General features: G+C 45.7%; 1 protein-coding gene across 3 annotated transcripts in view; it reads left to right on the top strand.

Annotated features, from left to right (window-relative positions):
* Positions 1 to 21,923, top strand: part of CAPN15 (calpain 15) — a 374,161-nt gene that overhangs the window by 339,513 nt on the left and 12,725 nt on the right. For all 3 annotated transcript variants that reach the window (XM_086941170.1, XM_086941172.1, XM_086941171.1), the window contains 3 exons: positions 2,242 to 2,474; positions 4,623 to 4,789; positions 9,184 to 9,362. In XM_086941170.1, coding sequence (XP_086797296.1) covers positions 2,242 to 2,474; positions 4,623 to 4,789; positions 9,184 to 9,362 — 579 coding nt within the window. The remainder of the gene's footprint in view (positions 1 to 2,241; positions 2,475 to 4,622; positions 4,790 to 9,183; positions 9,363 to 21,923) is intronic.

Raw genomic sequence — 21,923 nt, 5'->3', positions numbered from 1 at the left:
TGGGTTGTCCAATCTGAGATTTTGTGTACAGTTGTGATGCTGAGCTGACATGGTTTGGGGGGGGTATGGGAGGAGAGCAGCAGAGCGATGTGGTGGAATGGGTATTTTTATTATTATCCCATCTCTGAATGTCTGTGTGAGATTATGAAAAGCAGCCAGCTTGTGTAAATAGTTGGTACCTGAAGTGAATGGATTATATTAAGGCCCTCCAAAATTGTCCAGTAATGTTTGACAGAGCTCCTTAGTTACTCCATGCCTGTTCTTTTGGTGATGTTTGGCTGTACAATGTTGGTGATGGACAACCTTCATTGCAGATATATTCTATGTGAATTTAATAGGTATAAGCTAAATAGGTTTGCTCTCAGCTGCATATTATGGTGTTAGTATTATTGTGGGCCATAGCTCATGGATATTTAATACATAACTATATTATTCCACGTCGAACCGGAGGTCAGCCTTTTCTTTTGCTTCCATGCATAATGAAAGGAGTTTGCTGGTTGAGTTGCTGTTAATTCTCGGGTTGTAAGCTGAGGGCTATGCTTTAGGGTTTGAATGTTTTCTGGGCTGTGTCGCCAGGAAGCTGGTGATGCAGGTATATAGGATATAGCCAAGATTGCAATTTTGTTTGGACGGGTATATGGTCCTGGGTGCTTTTAAAACTGGTGGTAGTGAATTCCGGTGCTTGTACTGAGAAGGCATTGCCTCCTATGGATTTCTTATGGTAAGATGGTATGATAAGTGGTGCAAAACTGGAGTACAGTGTTCTTCTTGATTTTGCATTGCTTGAAATTACCTTCTAGGTATAGCAATCCCTTTCCTTGGGAAATGCTGTGGACAATACAGAGTGCCTTGAACATTGCCCTTCTCGCTATAGGTATCCAGGGGACAATTGCAGGACTGGAGTCAAGTATTCTCTTGAGTAAAGGTGGAGAGGAAACCTTGCTGCAGCATTTTGGATGATTTGTGTTTTGCGTATAATGGATGCTGGTGTTCCAAGGTATTGTCTGTTGGCATAGTCAAGCTTGAAGATAACAAGCATGAGGATGACTTGCAGTTTATGCTGGAAAGTAAGTTATGGAAATATGTGACAGTGTTTTCATTGTGTAGAACGCTCTCTTTGTGACATTGTTAGCATGCGTTTCCAAGGATATGTCTGTATCTATGGTTACTCCTAGATTTCTAACTTCTCTTGATGTTGTCGGGAAGACTTCAAGTTCCTTGGGCCAAATGGCGGTAGGCTGGTAGTTTTGCCATTGTCCTCATATCATAATGTCTGTCTTTGTACAGTTGAGCGTTGGATGGTTATTCATAATCCATGTATTTATGGCACAAAGGCAACCATTGTGTTTTGATTTGTCGATGTCTTCACGCTTTCTGTTTTTAAAATTATTAGGGTGACATCTGTATAGTTGTAACAGGTGAGGTTGTATAGAGGGGATATTATAGACTCCTGAGTAACGCCACAGTGTTGTGTGTGAGGCGGTGATGTGAAAGGGGGTAGGTAGACTACGCTTTGTCTTTCTGTGAGATAAGAAGCTATCCATTTTAAAGCATTTTCGCAGATTCTGATATTGTGAGGTCTTTGCAGTGGCATGTGGTGGTGGACAGTGTCAAATGCAACTGATAAACCCAGATGAAATCATGCATCTACTCTGTTTTTGTCCATTGTAGGATTTAGATCATTTCAGATAGATATGATGGTTGACTTTGTGCCTCTGTCTCGTCTGAAACAAGACTATTGGTCTGAAAGTAAGCCATAATATTTAGTTGGAGAATCGATTTATTTTTTTCCCAAGAACTATCACAATGAGGATCTTTCTCTGCCTGTGAGGATCTCTCTCAGTGAGATCCCTTCTGGACACAATTCCCACCCCAAAATACCTTTTGGAGTGAGGATAGGGATTGCAAGGAGTAACTTCCATGATTTATGCGCCTCACCTGGCAGATTCATTTGGAGTGGAACGGAAAGGCTTCTACTGTGCCGCTGTATTGGAGGCAAGCTCAAAAATGCATTCCTCAACAGCGACGGAAGTTATTCGAGCTAATTCTATTAAATAGATTATGACTCTCAAATCTCCTCCTATGATTTATTTTACGGCACAATTGCTACATTGCACAGCCAACTCCATAAAGTTTGGCCTAGACCCTATGTATTGAGTGCATTTAAATAAATAATGCTCTTTTATGGTGTTCTCCACTGTATTCTTTTTTCAAACATGTTTTGTCTCCTTCACCTTGCAGGCGTTCGGACACTGTAGACAGCCACCTGCTGGACCTCTGTATCATGGTGTTCCGTGCCTCCTTCAGCAGTGGGAATAAGCTGGCCCTTGGCCGACTAGTGGCACACAGCAAGCGAGCTGTCAAAAAGTTTGTCGGCTGTGACGTCATGCTGGAACCGGGCGAGTACGCTGTTGTATCTTGTGCCTTCAACCACTGGCATACGTCTATGCCATGTACCCCCTCCACTTCTCAGGGTAACTAACACTAATTCAATTAGGAATATGTTTGATGGCTTTTTAAAGGGTTTGGTGAGATGCATTGTTGGGAATCAGTGAGCGACATAATTAAGGGAACAGCAAAGATGATACACCTCTCGCTCAGAATACAAGGCCAAAGCCATGTTCTATCATTTTTAGAAGGGTCTAAGTTGGTTAGGACTGATTGTGAAGGTCAAGATGGAGTGACATTGATTGTGAGGTGTTGATGGGTGTGTTGAAGAGAGTAGAAGTAGCAGCGTAGAATTGATGGGTGTCTTGAAGCGTTGTGTTAGGGTTTCCTCTGCTTGAATACTTATATGCAAATATATGATGTCAGACCGCAGACAAACATCCCGCATACCATCATACCGCAAATTTGATCCCGCAAGTACTATTAGGCCGCAAATAAAGAGAACAAATACTTTTTAAACGAATAAGCCTTTAACACGCATGCCTTTATAACGAAAAGGCATGCACATTAAAGGTACACTCGTTGTTAAAGTAGTTAAGGTAAGTAAGAGTACCCTACCAAACCCTACACTACACTGTAATGTACTACCCCTGCACCACCCACCCTTGACACACAGTCCTTTTCCAACATTTACACTACCCAGCACGACCCCCCAACACTACCATAAAGCACTTTACTTCCCTACACATACACTACAACACTACCTTAATACACTACCCCCAGCATGACCCTACACAAACACTACAATACTACCCTAAACCACTACACCCAGCATGACCCTACACTACACAAACACTACAACACTACCCTAAACCCTAAAATACTACACCCCAGCATGGCCCTACACAAACACTACAACACTACCCTAAACTCTAAAACACTACCCTTACATGACCCTACACTACACAAAAACTACAACACTACCCTAAACCCTAAACAGTACCCCCAGCACGACCCTACACTACACACACTACAACACTACCCTAAACCCTAAAGCACTACACCCCAGCATGACCCTACACTACATAAACACTACAACACTACCCTAAACCCTAAAACACTACACCTGCATGACCCTACACTACAACACTACCCTTAACGCTATAACACTTCCCCCAGCATGACCCTACACCACAACACTACCCAAAACCCTAAAACACTACCCCCAGCATGACCCTACACTACACAAACACTACCCTAAACCCTAAAACACTACCCCAGCATAATCCTACACTACACAAACACTACAACACTACCCTAAACCCTAAACCACTAACCCCAACATGACCCTACACTACAGAAACACTACAACACTTCCCTAAACCCTAAAACACTACCCCTGCATGACCCTAAACTACACAACACAAACACTACAACACTACCCTAAACCCTAAAACACTACCCCCAGCATGACCCTACACTACACAAACACTACAACACTACCCTAACCCCTATAACACTTCCCCAGCACGACCCTACACTAAACAACCACCACAACTCTACACTACACTAACACAACACAACACTACACTACACAATAACTACCCCAGCACGACCCCACCCCCTAAAAAATTAACCCAAACCTCCTTACCTCTCTCGTCATCGTTGTTTTCAAAACACAAATGCATTTACCATACATACCTTTACAACGTAATTCGTTGTAAAGGCATGTGTGATAAATGCACATGCGTTTTGAAAAAATGTGGCATGATGGTATGCGAGGTCAATGACCTTGCCGGTAAATGGTATGCGGCCTGAAAGTCCGCGGGATAAAAAATGCGGGATAATGGCTGCAAACCCTTATATGCTCAGCACGTTAGGATTGAGCTGTATATGTTAATGTTGCAGAGAATGGGAACCGTCTTTGTATGTCAAACACATGTTTCTTTTAATACAGCAAAAGGTTTCATTCATCCCTGAAAAAAAGTTAATTCTGTGACATGCTATGGAATGGATGCTGTAGCAGTTCGTGTGACTGCTTAGGCTACATTTAATATTTAATGGATTATTGATCACTTATCAGTGGGGATTTTGTTTCATTTCAGCATATAAATTAAATATTTAACTAGAGGCGCCCTTTATGCTCACCAAAGAGACTGAAATATAAAGGTTGTTTTTAATCAGATTAGGAAGATTATTATTATTTTTTGGTTTGTTTCTAATCCTATTCACAGTTTCCAGTCCCACTAGTGGTGGCGGACGCACCTCGATGGACTATTCTGGTTACATTTTGTGCATCTACAGCTCCCGGCAGGTGATGGTGGAGCAGGTTGAGGCGCAGCCTACAACACTAGCCGATGCCATAATTCTGCTGACTGAGGACAAAGGCGAACGGCATGAGGTGAGGGCATAAGTGTGTCCGGTGCTATAAAATAAGCCTCCCTGTGCCCTGTCATCTTGGGCACCCTACAAATGAAGTTATCTGGTTATGCTGACAGACTGAGAATGATAGCAATCATTTTGTTTTTCTATGGCACTTAATACCACAGTTTTATTGTGCCTAGGCACGATATTACCCTATTTAAAAGTGTACACTTTAATGATGTTTGAAGGATCAGAACCTTAGTTGTCCGTGCTGGATTCCATCTCCTGGGCAGCTCACCCTAGATGTCTGTGGCATGTATACAACTCTGGGGGCTATATTTCTGTTTTAAAGGAGACCTGGATCTCTGGACCTTCACCTATTAGTAATGAATGACTGCAGTAGCTTGGAGATGGTGAGCCTTTTTGCCTAAATAGCGTAGGGAAGTAGTGTAGGCTTAAATTACTTTTCATATTTAGCACTACAGATGTTGTGCAAGTATTTTATGTTTAGGAATCGATGACTGAGGGGATTAGTAAAAGGCTATTGAGCCTTCGACCCCTAGATCTGATAGGATGACGGATAGCGCTGGATATCTTAGAAATTACAATGGCATTACATGATCTTCCATTTCTTGGCCAGATGTAGTGCACTGGTAGTGTAATGCTTGCTGTTTATTGGAGTTTGAGGACATACCTGTCTTTAAAAAGATCTTTCAAGTAGTTTAACCTTTGAAGGTCCAAGGCAGGGGTCTCCAACCTCTTCTGTAACAAGAACTACTTGTGTTCAATTACTATTATCCTGAGCTATGAATATTAGTGATGTAATAGTGGTCATCCTATCCTAGATTGTCAGTAGTGAACACATCAGTGCATTAGGTAGGGCTCCCAGCAATAAGGTAAAAAAGGCTTTGACAATTTGTCTTGAAATATTAGACGGGTAAAACATAGAAGCCACAGCTGCAATCTCCGTGGCACCAAGACAAAAAACATGAGTAATAAACCTCTCACACTCAATTAGTAGCTTTAAATACATTTTGAAAATTCAACCATTTTTCACCACACATCAGCTGAAGGGATCTGAAAACACATTTCATCTTGAATCCATTCTTTTTAATTTTGGTATACATATAAGAACCTAGCAAAAGCTTCCATATTATTCGTCTGGGCTGCACACAGGAAAGTTGCTGGCAGGTATCGGGAGAGCTACTGGTAGCACACTAACTACTCGGAGACACCACGTCTAAATCATGGTTTCCTTTACTGGTCAACGGCTGCATCCTCTGTCTTGCTCCACTGAATTTCACATATCCTCAGAAGACTAATTGCTATTTTAGTTTCTGGCTGAACCATTCACATCTTTGCTGCTGAACATGGAGGATGAGTTAAATGAGCAACAACTCAAAAATGCTTACAAAGATGAGGCCACTTTTCAGGCGCAAATAAGAAAATTGTGTTTTCCCCATATAGGTACGTGAAAGAATGTAATGATAGGTGCCTCGAAAGACAGTTTTAAACAGATCCTCATCAATGAATGATGACTTTACTTACCTCCTCCTGTTCCAGGGATGCCTTTCACATGTAGATTTAGGAGGGTCAGATCCTCAACAGATTAGCTATCTACCCCCCTTCTATGTAAAATAATTCTGTTTAGATTCCTTGTATGTAAATGTACTGTATGTGGATACTGGAAATCTGACAGTGGGTCTTAACCTACTTTAGAAACCATCATCTTACGGACTTGTCCGCTCTCTCGCTATTGGCTCTCCAGAGTCATTGTTCACAGTCTGAAATTCCACCCATTTTGTGTATGTATACAATGTCTTGCCCTGTGAGGAGTCTCCTCATCATCTAAATGCTCTGATTACTCTGAGGCCTCCTCTTCATGGAAACACAACAGGTGATGGACCGAATGTGGATCAATGTCACACACTCATCCCAGTCCAAAGATCTGGGCCCAAATCCATCGTTTTTTTGCATTCCACACCACCCTGGGTTAGACAATGGCGATATGCAAATCAGCTCTGACCCTGTGCCCCATGGGAACAGTCCAGTCCGAACTACAAAAGCCATGTCCTTCCCAGAACGGAATCAAGCATCCGAGGACCGGACCGGTTTCGAGGTAACACCTCTCATCAGCCCGGCTAGCTTGACTCCAGTGGTGTGGACTCCCTGGGACCCACGTCTGGGCATCCCCAGCGCACTTAGGGCGGAATATGCAAACACAACAGGTGATGGACCGAATGTGGATCAATGTCACACACTCATCCCAGTCCAAAGATCTGGGCCCAAATCCATCGTTTTTGTGCACTCCACACCACCCTGGGTTAGACAATGGCGATATGCAAATCAGCTCTGACCCTGTGCCCCATGGGAACAGTCCAGTCCGAACTACAAAAGCCATGTCCTTCCCAGAACGGAATCAAGCATCCGAGGACCGGACCGGTTTCGAGGTAACACCTCATCAGCCCGGCTAGCTTGACTCCAGTGGTGTGGAGTGCCTGGGACCCACGTCTGGGCATCCCCAGCGCACTTAGGGCGGAATATGCAAACACAACAGGTGATGGACCGAATGTGGATCAATGTCACACACTCATCCCAGTCCAAAGATCTGGGCCCAAATCCATCGTTTTTTTGCACTCCACACCACCCTGGGTTACACAATGGCGATATGCAAATCAGCTCTGACCCTGTGCCCCATGGGAACAATCCAGTCCGAACTACAAAAGCCATGTCCTTCCCAGAACGGAATCAAGCATCCGAGGACCGGACCGGTTTCGAGGTAACACCTCTCATCAGCCCGGCTAGCTTGACTCCAGTAGTGTGGAGTGCCTGGGACCCACGTCTGGGCACCCCCAGCACACTTAGGGCGGAATATGCAAACACAACAGGTGATGGACCGAATGTGGATCAATGTCACACACTCATCCCAGTCCAAAGATCTGGGCCCAAATCCATCGTTTTTTTGCACTCCACACCACCCTGGGTTAGACAATGGCGATATGCAAATCAGCTCTGACCCTGTGCCGCATGGGAACAGTCCAGTCCGAACTACAAAAGCCATGTCCTTCCCAGAACGGAATCAAGCATCCGAGGACCGGACCGGTTTCGAGGTAACACCTCTCATCAGCCCGGCTAGCTTGACTCCAGTGGTGTGGAGTGCCTGGGACCCACGTCTGGGCATCCCCAGCGCACTTAGGGCGGAATATGCAAACACAACAGGTGATGGACCGAATGTGGATCAATGTCACACACTCATCCAAGTACAAAGATCTGGGCCCAAATCCATCGTTTTTTTGCACTCCACACCACCCTGGGTTAGACAATGGCGATATGCAAATCAGCTCTGACCCTGTGCCCCATGGGAACAGTCCAGTCCGAACTACAAAAGCCATGTCCTTCCCAGAACGGAATCAAGCATCCGAGGACCGGACCGGTTTCGAGGTAACACCTCTCATCAGCCCGGCTAGCTTGACTCCAGTGGTGTGGAGTGCCTGGGACCCACGTCTGAGCACCCCCAGCGCACTTAGGGCGGAATATGCAAACACAACAGGTGATGGACCGAATGTGGATCAATGTCACACACTCATCCCAGTCCAAAGATCTGGGCCCAAATCCATCGTTTTTTTGCACTCCACACCACCCTGGGTTAGACAATGGCGATATGCAAATCAGCTCTGACCCTGTGCCCCATGGGAACAGTCCAGTCCGAACTACAAAAGCCATGTCCTTCCCAGAACGGAATCAAGCATCCGAGGACCGGACCGGTTTCGAGGTAACACCTCTCATCAGCCCGGCTAGCTTGACTCCAGTGGTGTGGAGTTCTTCATGGAGGCGTACCTTCAACGCAAAACTGGATCCATAGGCTTTTTTCCTCTTGTCCTATTCTTATACATTATATGTACTAATATTGAAAACTGTGTCACCTTCAAGGTGAAAATAGGCTGTTAGACCTTGAAGTTGTAGGAGGATGACCGTCTAGGACGAAGTGTTTTCATAACATTATGGATGCCTCTGACGAAAGAAAATAGAAATACGTTTGTTGAAACATTTTGGTAATTGTCTATGGTTCATTTGGGGATCCTCTCTGTTTCTTGTCTGTGTTCCAGCATGCCAATTCAGCTGCCTCATTTTCTACACCATGTGATATCTGTAGCATACCACTTGCCACTAATTCTCCTTGCTATACATAGTTACACACCTGAGGTGTCTGTAGCGGCTCAATTCTTTTATGATACTTGATGGATCCTGGTCAAACTAAATAATTAAAATGAATAATAAAAAACACAACTGTAGGATAAGTGGAGTCTCATCCCAGGGATTATTCTGCCAATCTGCTTAGCCATCCAGGCTTTTTAGGCAAGACTGCCGTGAATGATGAGTATAAAAAGTTCTACCTGTTGGGGTGTGACATTTCACCATTTTTCTTTTCAGGGTCGGGAAGGGATGACTTGCTATTACCTGACCCATGGATGGGCCGGACTTATTGTGGTTGTGGAGAATCGACATCCGAAGTCCTACCTGCATGTACAGTGTGACTGCACGGACAGCTTTAATGTGGTTTCCACAAGAGGGAGCCTGAAAACCCAGGACAGTGTGCCGCCATTGCACAGGTACAGAGAAGTCCTTCCTCCAAAGCCAGTGATTTCATGACGCTAGACCACTATTCGACTAAACATCTTTTACTTACACACCTGTGCACACATACTCACACAATATATCTCTCTCTCTCTCCTTCCCTTTCTCTCTTTGTGTATCTTTCTTTATTTGGCCACTGAATCTCTGAGCTAACAGCCTAGGTGTACGCCAGGCTACTGTAGAGCCATTACAGTAACAGCCCATATTTTAGTATAAGGCTCATTCTCCAGTATTAGGGGTGTCTTTCATAGATTCACATGCTTGAATATTCCCCGTCGTCGAAGTGGGAGTCCCACGGTAAATAAAATAGCAAAAATGCTAATATATATATACATATAGTATCATAATAAGTAGTAAAAACATATAAAATATATACTGAAAAACCTTCACAAAGGTTGCTACATAGGAATGCATTAGAGAGAAAAAACTCATTTGCAACATATCAGTGTCATTATGTTAGTCCAAACTGCAGCCAATCAGGCTCAAGCACCCTCTAGAACCTTCTCCTCAGAAGCTCAAGCCCTCAGATTTTCTACCGCACGTCGTGTGAAGGGAGTCTCCCTGAGCTCTGCTCAGTTTTTTCTTCATATCTACTCTTCTCTCAGTTTTCACAAGATGTCAAGTAAGAAGTCTTTATTTAGACCTTGTTCTTCCTGTGGGAAATTGCGTTTATTTGAGAAGGACCCTCACGAAAAGTGTATTTACTGCCTGTATCCTGAACACAAGGTGGTTGACTGTAGGTTCTGTAGAACTTTCAATCCTAAAACCCTCAAGGACAGGGAGGATCGTCTTCTTTTATGGCTTAAGCGCCTTCAAGATAAAGACACAGTTATTTCTGACGCAGAAAGCCTTCAGTCAGCTCCTTCTTCTGTGGCTTCAAGGCGTGGCAGTGTTCAGGAGTTACCATCTCCTTTTCTGAAGAAAAGAAAGCTGGCTTTGACTGTGGCTGCAGTGCCATCTACTGCACTGTGCCTGCTGTGACTACGCCCACGAGACCTGGCTCTCAGGCGTCTTTTCCAGCCTCTATAAGTGTGGTTACACTTATGACAGCGCGGTCGTCGACGGGCTCGTCGACGACCATTCCGACGACGAGATTGGCTACTGTGGCTTCGTCTACGACTACAGTCACGACGACGACGTCGTCGTCGTCGGCGAGATTCTCGTCGACGGCTTTCACGTCTACGAAAGCCTCTATCTCTCCAGTCCCGTCGACGATCCCTATCATATCGTCGACGAAAAAGCCACCGTCGACGAAGAAGCCATCGTCTTCGATTCCGTCGACGTCGAAGATCTCGTCGGCGGCTAAGCTCCCGTCGACGACAAAGCTCCCGTCGACGACGAGGATTCCGTCGACGACGAAGATTCCGTCGACGAAGACACCGTCGACGAAGACACCGTCGACGAAGGCACCGTCGACGAAGGCACCGTCGACGTCGAAGATGCCGTCTACAACCCAGTCGACGTCGAAAACACCGTCGACGACCCAGTCGACGTCGAATACACCGTCGACGTCGAGAACCACGTCAACCAGCTCGTCGACGAGCACATCAGCGACGATAGTGTCGAAGCCTTCTAGGTCTACGGAGACGCCTACAGCATCGCCGTCTACGGCGACTGTTTCCAAGTCTTCATCGTCTACGCAGGGATCTGCATTAACAGCAGCTTCAAGTTCTCTATCCTTCGCCAACATGCCTTTAGTGCCCTTGGACACTTCAGTTTCGGCAATGAAGTCTTCAGTCAGCATTGTGGAAGATTCCACTTTCCACCTACAATCACCTGCTCTACAGCCACCATCTCAGTTGTTTGTGTCAGACCATGAGACGGAATCAGTTCCGGATGAAACTGTTTATGGTGACGCCCAGAGTCCATCGGATTTAATAATTAAATGCCAGGACACTACTTCTGAAGAAGATGAAGATGAACCGGTAGACCAGCACGAAGACCAATGCACACAGGTTCCCATGACGTCTATTCCAATGACGCTATTTTCCAACCTCCAACATATGTTGGACGATTACAATAGACGATTTCCGCCTACCCCCCAGGGTACTCCGGTACATGGATCCTCTGACGTACTAGTTTCATTTCAGCCTCAGCAAACACCTCCTAGGCAGTCTGCTCCTTCAGAACATTTGCATGCACCTCTCTCCTCTAATCCAAAATCACATATGGACGATGACTCAGAGCCAGAGAGAGAGGAAGGAGAGGTTAATCAGGATACGGAGGATGAACAGGATCCTTATATGGCGGAATTCGATGACTATCGGGTTCAGACGCCCTCGCCACAACAGGGCGCTTCAAGTGATTCACCTCCGGTGGACATCGCTAGTTTTCATAAACTAATGGACAAAGCGGCGGACCGCTTTAAGTTGACAAGGGTCCAGCGAGATGAAGACTGTTTCCTTTATGATTTTAAGAGTCAGCCTTATAAGCAAGTGCATGCCATACCAATTATAGAATTTATTTGGAAAGAAGGGCAAAAGATTATGCAGGCTCCTAACTCCTTGCCTGCCCAAATACCTAGATTGGAGAAAAAGTATAAGGCCCCAACGGGCTCGCCTGCATGTCTGCTCTCTCATCCGAAGCCAGACTCCGTGGTGACTCAGGCAGCACAACGTCGTGCGCGCAATCCTGCAGCGCCTGTCACTTCCCCTCCCGATAGAGAGGGTCGACGATTGGATGCAATTGGAAAGAAATTTTCGTCCATGGCGTCAACTTCAGCCCGTGCCGCAAATGCTCTCGCTATTTTGGGTCGTTTTGACCGACAAATGTGGTCAGACATTTCCGTCTTGCTTGCACAGCTTCCGGAGACATCCAAAGCGGAAGCGCTCCAGGTCCTTCAGGATGGACAAAGAGCTTCAGAGGAAATAATAGACTGTGCTGTGGACGTGGCAAATACTGCATTCCGTATCCTTGCCAGTGCTGCGGCGCTCCGACGCCAAGGATGGTTAAAACCTACGTCATTCAGGCAAGAGGTACAGTCAAAAATAATTGACATGCCGTATGATGGCGAATCTTTGTTTGGTTCTCAAATCGATACTTCTTTGGAGACCATAAAGAAGGATACCGACACGGCAAAGTCGCTTGGATCCTTACAATTCAAGAAACAGCCCTTTCGTGGAGCACGGGGACGGGGCACCTCGTCCAATTGTTCACGAGGAGGACAGTCACAGTACCGCCAGTACAATCAGGGAAACCAACGGTACTCAAATCAGCAGTCTTCTCGTCAACAACACTCCAGGTCCTACAGAGGAAAGTCCAATTATAGAGGTTCCAACAACGCCAACAAACGACAATGACTTGCCAGTTCAACAGGATGTTGGAGGTCGAATCTCGCAGTTTTACTCTCAGTGGTCTCAAATAACATCAGACCAATGGGTGTTGGACATTGTGCGCAAGGGTCACGCCTTGGAGTTCACAGAGTTTCCTCCTCATTCTCCGCCTTCGGGTCCGCCACCTCCCCATCTAGAAGAACTACAACATCAAGTTCTACTTTTGTTAACAAAGGGTGCAGTCGAAGTGGTTCCTGTATCTCAGCGAGGGAAAGGTTTCTATTCAAAGTTTTTCCTCATTCTAAAGAAGACGGGGGAATGGCGTCCCATTATGGACTTGAGGTCACTCAATCTATTCCTGAAAGGACAGTCCTTCCGCATGTTGACGTTGTCGGAGGTCTTGCGGCTTCTCTGCAGCGGCGATTTTTTAACGACAATAGACCTGCAAGACGCCTATTTTCATGTACCAATTATCCCTCAACATCGGCAGTACTTGAGATTCAAAGTGGGACACAATCACTATCAGTTCAAAGTCCTACCCTTTGGCCTCAGATCAGCTCGTCGTGTGTTCACGAAGGTTCTGGCCCCGGTCATGGCTTATCTGCGTCTTCAGGGAGTCCAGATATTTCCTTACCTGGACGATTGTCTTCTAAAATCCCAATCCTCAATCCAGTTGGATCACGACACACGTTTGTGCCAAACCCTGTTCAAGTCTCTAGGGTTGACCATCAATGTGGAGAAGTCACACTTCACACCTCGGCGAAACAGGACATTCCTCGGAGCTGTCATAGACACGGACGTGTCAAAAGCGTTCATCTCCGCCGAACGGAGACAGAAGATAGTTCATCTGGTCTCCACCATCAGATCAAAAAAGTCAGTTTCAGTGCGGATGTTAAAATCATTTCTGGGGATGGCATCATCTTGTATCGCACTGATCCCGAATTACAGGTTACGTACCCGTCCTATACAGGAGGAATTGGACCTACAATGGCGACAGGTGTCAGGGTCGTTCAACGATCAGGTGACAGTCACACCCTGCATGAAGAGCAGTCTGCTCTGGTGGGAGCAACGAACCAATCTGATCGAAGGGGTCTCCTTCCTTGCCCAGCCTCCAGATCTGACATTGACCACGGATGCGTCCATGGACGGATGGGGAGCCCATCTCCTGGACCTTTCCATCAAGGGAAAATGGACGGCGATTCAGAAAGCCTGGCATATCAACAGGCTAGAGTTGCTGGCAATCTTCCTAGCGCTCAAGGCTTTCTTACCTGTGGTGCACGGAGAATCGGTGCTGGTTCAAACAGACAACACCACCAGCATGCACTACATGAACAAACAGGGCGGCACGAAATCCCAGCCTCTGTTTCGTCTTGCTCAAAGAATTTGGGAATGGGCACTTCGTCACCACATTTCTTTGACAGCATTCCATCTGCCGGGAGCATCAAACATACTGGCAGATTCCCTGAGCAGGTCTGCGTCATCCACTCACGAATGGGAGTTACACCAGCCGACTCTGGACCTAGTGTTCCATCAATGGGGTCATCCCAAGATAGACCTCTTTGCAACTCCAGTGAATCGGAAGTGCCAGACTTTCGCCAGTTGGCATCCTCATCCAGAATCCAGCGGCAATGCCCTACTCATGGATTGGAGCGGCCTGTTTGCTTATGCGTTTCCACCGATCCCATTGGTGCCAAGAACGTTGTGGAAGATGCGCAGGCAACCCTGCCGCTTGATTCTAATCGCCCCACGTTGGCCCAGGCAGGCTTGGTTTTCAGAACTCCTTCTAATGTCACAATGCAAGCCCATTCGTCTACATCCACGTCCGGACCTCCTGACGATGGACGGCGGACAAATTTGCCATCCAGACCCGTCGACGCTTCAATTGTCGGCATGGAACCTGAATACGTTGAATTTGCCTCTTTAACTATGCCCCAAGAATGTAGAGACATCCTAGCGTCTGCTAGAGCTCCATCAACCATCAAAACATACAGGTTAAAGTGGAAGCGTTTCTGTCATTGGTGCGCAGCATCCAACGTACACCCAATCAGTTCCACTCCAGACCAACTTTTACCGTTCTTTCTAAGTCTTGCTCAGTCTGGTCTTTCACATGCCACATTGAGAGTCTTTTTGGCGGCCATTTCGCGCTACCGCCATGATGGCTCTACGTCTCTCTGTTCATCCAGAATCATCCGTCAGTTCTTTAAAGGACTTTTCAGGAAGTTCCCTCCGTTAAGGCGCCCTCCTCCAGCATGGCACCTCAATGTGGTATTATCACAACTTATGAAACCTCCATTTCAGCCAATTCATCGATCACACCTCAAGTTTCTTACCTGGAAAGTTGCTTTGCTTTTGGCTTTGACATCGTCTCGTCGTGTAAGTGACTTGCACGCTTTTACCATCAAACCTCCGTATTTACAGTTCAGGCCCGATGGAGTGTCACTTCGTACCAATCCTTCTTTTCTACCAAAAGTACCTACTGACTTCCATTTGAACGAGCCTGTCTTCTTAAAGACTTTTTTCCCGGATCCTAAATCTCCTGCAGAACAGCGACTACATTCTTTAGACCTAAGACGTTGTCTAAAATTCTACATTTCAAGAACAGCCCCTTTCCGTAAATCCGATCAGCTATTTATAGCATATGGACTACTGCGAAAAGGGCATTCAGTGACTAAACAAACAGTAGCACGATGGCTCTCTTCAGCCATATCATTTTGCCATCAGCAGGCTGGCAGGCCTTTACCTACTCCAGTGAAGGCACATTCTACAAGAGCGATGGCATCGTCCACCGCGTTGTTTGCCGGAGTGCCTCTACACCAGATTTGTCGAGCAGCGACATGGTCCAGCAGGCACACCTTTACCAGACATTATTGTTTGGAAGCTGTCAACGAGGCGGATACCGCAGTGGGGCAAGCAGTGCTTCGTCATCTTTTCAAATAAGGTGAGCCTCTGTTCCCTCCTCCATTCTTGAGATTGCCTTACTTTTAAGCTATATGTTGTTCTTCAATTGTTTGGAAATGTTGCAATCTCAGCTCTAGGAGGTTACTGCTATCTATTCTATTCAAGCATGTGAATCTATGAAAGACACCCCTAATACTGGAGAAGAACAATTGTTACTTACCTGTAAACAGGTGGTTCTCCAGTATTGGTGTCTTTCATAGATTCACATGCGACCCACCCATCCTCCCCTCAGAGGCTCTTCTTCTTCTCCTCATGCGCTATTATTACTAGTGCTACGAAAATCTGAGGGCTTGAGCTTCTGAGGAGAAGGTTCTAGAGGGTTCTTGAGCCTGATTGGCTGCAGTTTGGACTAACATAATGACACTGATATGTTGCAAATGAGTTTTTTCTCTCTAATGCATTCCTATGTAGCAACCTTTGTGAAGGTTTTTCAGTATATATTTTATCTGTTTTTACTACTTATTATGATACTATATGTATATATATATTAGCATTATTGCTATTTTATTTACCGTGGTACTCCCACTTCGACGACGGGGAATATTCAAGCATGTGAATCTATGAAAGACACCAATACTGGAGAACCACCTGTTTACAGGTAAGTAACAATTGTTCATCTTCTTGTCAACACATAGTGCATAAAGGAGCACTATTAGGATCCTATGGCACACTGAAAACACTCCTGTCACCTCCTACTACTGACCCATACTGCCAAACTGATGCTAGTATGGCAAACTTAGGGGAGAGAGTTGCTACTGGGATTCTGTGTCTCTAACCTGGCACCTCAAAGGGCACTGTATGTTGGAATTACACAGTCACAATACTAAAATGCATAACAATAATTAAAAAACGATATTAACTATATTTTTGTAAACAATATTAATGACTTTGATGTATTAAAAATCAATATTACTTACGGTAAATCAATATTCTTGAAAACTATATTTTTGCTGACGATATTTCCATATCACAATGTTTTGACAGAAGATTTTGGTAGCATGATATTTTTGTTTCAATATTTTGTCTAAATACCGAGAATGGCCATTGGTCCTCTGATCAGGCTCCCCCTTCAGGAGTATCTTCTGTTGCAGCAGCAGGAAAGGGTTCTCCCCTAAAACCTGTCAATGTTCAACCTTCATGTGTGGAGATTGAGCGGCGATAGTAGACAGCTTTTGGCCTTCTGCCCGAAGTGTGCAATGTTATCAGGTTCCTCCACCTACAGAGTATTCGCTGGACTTTGGAATAAACTTGTGGCATGGTGTGCCAAGCAGATTGACTCCGCTTCTAATCCTCTTTCCCATAAAAAAAAATCCTTACCCTAGTCCAGCAGGGCTCTGCATTGGGCACTTCGAAGAGTTATTTATCTGCCATCTCTGCCTTTCTGCAGAGGCCAGCTTAGCCCTCTCTGTTCAAGACCCCTATTGTAAATTGGTTCCTTAAAGGTCAACAACATGTTTCCCCCAGATCTCTTTGTTATGCCTCAATGGGACCTTAACTTGGTTCTTACATTCTTAATGTGCATTCCTTTGAGCTGCTTCATTCTTGTCCTCTTAGGCTCCTCGCTATCACCTTTCTGGTGAAATTGCATCTGCCAGGAGTATCGGGGAGCTACAGGCACTGTCCTCTCAACCTCCCTACATCTTCTTTATCCATGACAAACTGGTCCTTCAGACTCTAGCACCCTCTTGCTGAAGGTAGTCACCCCGTTCCACTTAGGCCAGTCCATCACTTTGCCTCCCTTTTACACTCCGCCTCATCCCTATAAGGAAGAGGAGAGACCTCACCGGCTAGAACCAAAAAGAGCAATCTCGTTCTACCTTGACCGCACAAAGAAGTTCTGGTTGAACAATCAACTCTTCATGGGGTATGTTGGAGCCAAGAAAGAAAAAGCCAAGCAGAAACAGATCATCTCCTGATGGATAGTGCTCTGCATTAAAATCTATTACACATTGGCCAAAAAGCAACTCCCATGAGGGTTTGGGTGCCCATTCCAAGGCTGCGACTACTGCATTAGTACGTAGAGTACTGGTCCTGGATATCTGCCAGGCAGCAATGTGCGTCTCTGCACACGTTTACCAAGCACCACTGCCTGGGCAATCAGGTCCGTAGGGATGAGCGCTTTGCCTGTTCGGTCTTGCAGTACTTTGAGTGTGAAATTGTTTCACAGACCCACCTTCAGGGAAGTATTGTTTAGGTATCTGTTCTAAAATAAGAAATCTGAGGCTAAAAGTCTCTATCAGATGAACAAGTTACTTACCGTTGGTAATGCCTTATCTGGTAGAGACTATCTAGCTACAGATTCCTTACCGACCCACACCATCCTTCCTGCTCTGTGAACAGATTTCTAGGGTCAATGCTTTCCCCTTTCAGGGCCATAGTTTTCCACACCAGTGGTCAGTGTTCTTTGTGGTCCCGCACTGGTGGCATAGAAAGTCGTGAAAAGAAACTGACGTCAGCATGCTGGGGAGGCACCTACATGGGCACTGCAAATGTCATGTCTGACACAGTTGACGCCAACGATGACACACGGTGCTCAATGACGGCACATACCGGTGCACAGGGGTACTACTCACAAAAGATTTCCAGATTCAGTCTGACGCCTGGGGACAATTCTAAGGTATGGAGTCTGCAGCTAGATAGAATCTGTACCAGATAAGGTGTTACGGAAGGGAAGTAACCTGTTTATTATTGCGAAAGCCGTAAATTAGAGGGAGAAGGGATGAGAAAGAGTTGATCTAGAAAGATATATGTGGTAGGGAGAGCAGTAACGTGAAAGGTGAGGTAGCCAGAAGGAAAGGGGGAAAAAGAGGAAGATCTAGGTTGAGAAAGATAGTAATATAGAAAAATGAGAATTAGAGGGAAACTCTTGAGAAAAAACAAAGAGTAGTGGGGAAGAGAGAAAGGCAGACGGTAGTGAAGCGTAAACAGAGAAATGTGTAACGCTAAAAGAGGAAGTTGAGAGGCATGCACGAATTAGAGGTAGAGAGTTGAGATAAAAAACGAGGAAATGATGGTGAGGTAATGAGATCTGTAAAGAAAGAGGTTGAGAGGGATCGCTAAGGTGGAGGTGGTGAGTTGAAATAGAGAAAAAGGTCCAGAGAAATGCATGTCTGTGAAAAAGAGAGATGCAGAAAGGGAGAACCAAAGGAATTGATGAGTGAGAAGAAGAGTTAGAGAAACAAGCAGCCACAAAGGTGAATAATATTCAGAGAGGTGAATGAAGGGAAAGAAAGGTAGAATGAGCGAAAGAGGAAATAAAGTTTTGAGTTGGGAAACTGTAGGTGAGGTCAGTTGAGATGTTGGGTAGTGAGAGAGAGTGATTGAGTATAGAGAGTTAAAGTAGTGACTGACGTGAGGTAGAGAGAAATAACATAGTGAGGTGAAGGAGAGTGGTGAGGAAGGGATGAGAGATGTAGAGATAAGTAAGGTAGCATAGACATGGAGAGAAAGTTGCATAGCTGAGCTAAAGATACAATTTAGGTTGTCTGAGAAGTGAAGTAGACGGAGGAGAGATACAGAAATGTCAGATGGAAGAAGTGCAGTGAGGTAGAGAGAAAGGGAAGAAGAAGAGAGAAAGTTGAGGTAGAAAATCAAGAGTGACAGCTACGTCTATAGGTACAAAAAGTGATATGGAGAGGGTCCAGGTCATGAGAAAAGTAGAGATTATTTATTTATTTATTTATTGGAGTTTTGTATAGCGCTAGCTGGACCCGAGGGTATCGGAGCGCTTCACAGCAAATACAGATATGCAGCAAAGGAAAATAAGCATAGAAATACAGGAATCAAGAACAACAAGCAGGAAATAGAGTCTGTACGACAGTAACTTGAGCGCAATATGGGGCGGAGATCAGGAGCGGGTCAACCGGCTCTGGATTCAGAGAGATAGCGGACTTCCATCATCAGGCGTGAGGTTCTCCTTAGGCACCGGAGTGTTCAAGGAAGAGGGCTTTGAGTAGCGATTTGATTTGCGGGAAGGAGGCTGTCATTCTGATATGGGGGGGGGTGGAGTTCCAGATCCTGGGGGCATTCCCCGCAAAGGATTTATTTGAGGTTTTGCGTTTCTGTGATTTCAGAGGGATGAGTAGTAGTGTGTTGGAGCTTCTGAGGTTCCTGGTCTGACCCGCCCTTTTGAGTTTGGAGGCCAGGTATTCTGGTTTGCCTGTATGCAGGGCTTTGTGTGTGAGGCAAGCTGTGCGGAAGTTAGCTCGTTGGTTGATCGGGAGCCATTTCAGTTCTTTGAGTGCCGGAGAGATGTGGGCAAATTTCTTTGTTCCTGTGACCATTCTTGCTGCTGCGTTGAGGGTGGAGGTGAGAGGTCCCAGGTGCGACTTGGCTGTTCCAGTCAGCACTGCGATGCCATAGTCAATTCTGGAGAGCACAAGTGCCTGCGTGGCCTGTTTCAGATCTTTGGGGGGGAGGAAGGGTTTGATTTTGTATAGAAGTTTCAGGTTCAGGAACGCGCTTTTGGCGGTTTTAGAGATGTGTTTATTCATGTCCAGTTTGGGGTCGAGAGTGATTCCTAGGGATTTTGCGGAGTCCGTTGGCGTTAGAGAGACATTGAGGGCATTTAAGGCTTTGAGCAATTCCACTATTTGTGGGTTTTCATCTTTGTTCGAGATTAGGAGTACTTCCGTTTTTTCTTCATTCAGTTTGAGGTGGTTGGCTGCGAGCCAATGTTGGACCTCCATGAGTGTAGCATTTAGTCTGTGAATGTCTGCGATCATAGTGGTTTCCAGATAGAGTTGTGTGTCATCCGCGTAAAGGTGGAAGGGGACGTTGGAGTTCCTTAGGAGTGAGGTGAGGGGTTCCATGTTGATGTTGAAGAGTTGTGGAGAGAGTACTGACCCTTGAGGAACTCCTCTGCTGATGGGGAGGGGGTCAGATTCAAAGCTGTTGATCTTTATTTTTTTAGTGCGGTTGTTAAGAAAAGAGAACCATTTTAAGACTGTCTTTTCGATGCCCGCTCTCTCTCGGAGGGCATTGAGTAGGAGGGTATGATCCACTGTGTCGAACCCAGCCGAGAGGTCAAGGAGGATGAGAAGGCTACATTGGTTGGAGTCGAGTGACATGTGCAGATCATCTAGGACATTTAGGATTGCGGTTTCAGTACTGCAGCCCTTCCTGAACCCTGACTGATGTGGGTTCAGTAGATTAGAATTCTCAAGATGTTGGTTTAATTGTGAAAGCACGCATCTTTCAAGAATTTTGTCTAGGAACGGAAGGTTCGAGACCGGTCTGAAGTTGTTCATGTCCAGGAGATCAAGGCCTGTTTTTTTCAGAAGTGGTGTGACTTGACCAAGTTTAAGGCAGTCGGGGATGAAGCCCTCGATCAAGGAGCTGTTGATGATCTTGGCCCAGATAGGGGCTAGAGTGAGCTTCAAATCCTTTGTCAGTCTCGAGGGAAGTTGATCGAGGGAATGAGATGAGGGTTTAGCGGCAGCGATAAGATTGCTTATCATTTCTTCCTTAACCGGCTGGAAGGATGACCAGTGGATAGGCGGGGTTACTGGGGTTTGTGGTTGGGTCCAGGACTCGTGCTGAATGAACGATCAAATTTGGCGATTTTTTCATTGAAAAAGCTAGCAAAGTTTTCGAACTGGGTCTTGGATGCTACTAAGTTGGCTGCCTTAGGGATGGAAGTTTGGTTCCTAATGATGTTGAAGAGTTCTTTGGGGCGGTTTTTGGTATTGTCAAGGGCGAAGCAGCTGAAGGATGACTTTTTGTTCTTGATGTGGGTATAATAGTTTTTTTTTGCTGTCTTGAGTTGGTCCCGGTGGAGGGCGGTGGGGTTGGTCCTCCAAGTTCTTTCCAAGGATCTTAGGTGTCTTCTTTCCTCATTAATGTCAGTAGAGAACCAAGACCTAGAGGGGATGCTTCTGGGTTTTTTTTGTTTCAGAGGTGCCAGCTGATCCAGGGCGAGCTCCAGGTTGGAATGGTAGAGCGAGGTGAGATCCGAGGTTGAAAGGGACTCCGTCTTGTTCGGGAGGAGTGTGCTGAGACCTTCTTCTAGCTTGTCTTGGGGGATTCTGGAAGTGTGCCTAACCCACTTAGGGGGGGCTTGGGTGGGTGGGAAGGATAGGGCCGGCTGAATGATATGAAAGAGAATGGTGTGGTGGTCTGACCAGTCCTCCGGGATGATGTGATCAATCGAGATTGCATTTTTGTTTGCAATGATGGCATCCAGGGTCGCTCCTCTGTAGTGCGTTTCCTCTGAGCAGTGTGGATCAAATCGTTGTCTTGCAGAAGGGTGTTGAGAGATTGAATCAGCGGGTAATTGGATTTGTTCCATCTTAGGTTGAGGTTGCC

The sequence above is a fragment of the Lissotriton vulgaris genome, chromosome 10, assembly GCF_964263255.1.
Source record: "Lissotriton vulgaris chromosome 10, aLisVul1.2, whole genome shotgun sequence".
Classification (NCBI taxonomy): domain Eukaryota; kingdom Metazoa; phylum Chordata; class Amphibia; order Caudata; family Salamandridae; genus Lissotriton; species Lissotriton vulgaris.
Note: the sequence above shows the minus strand (reverse complement) of the source record. Positions and strands in the feature narration are given on the sequence as shown.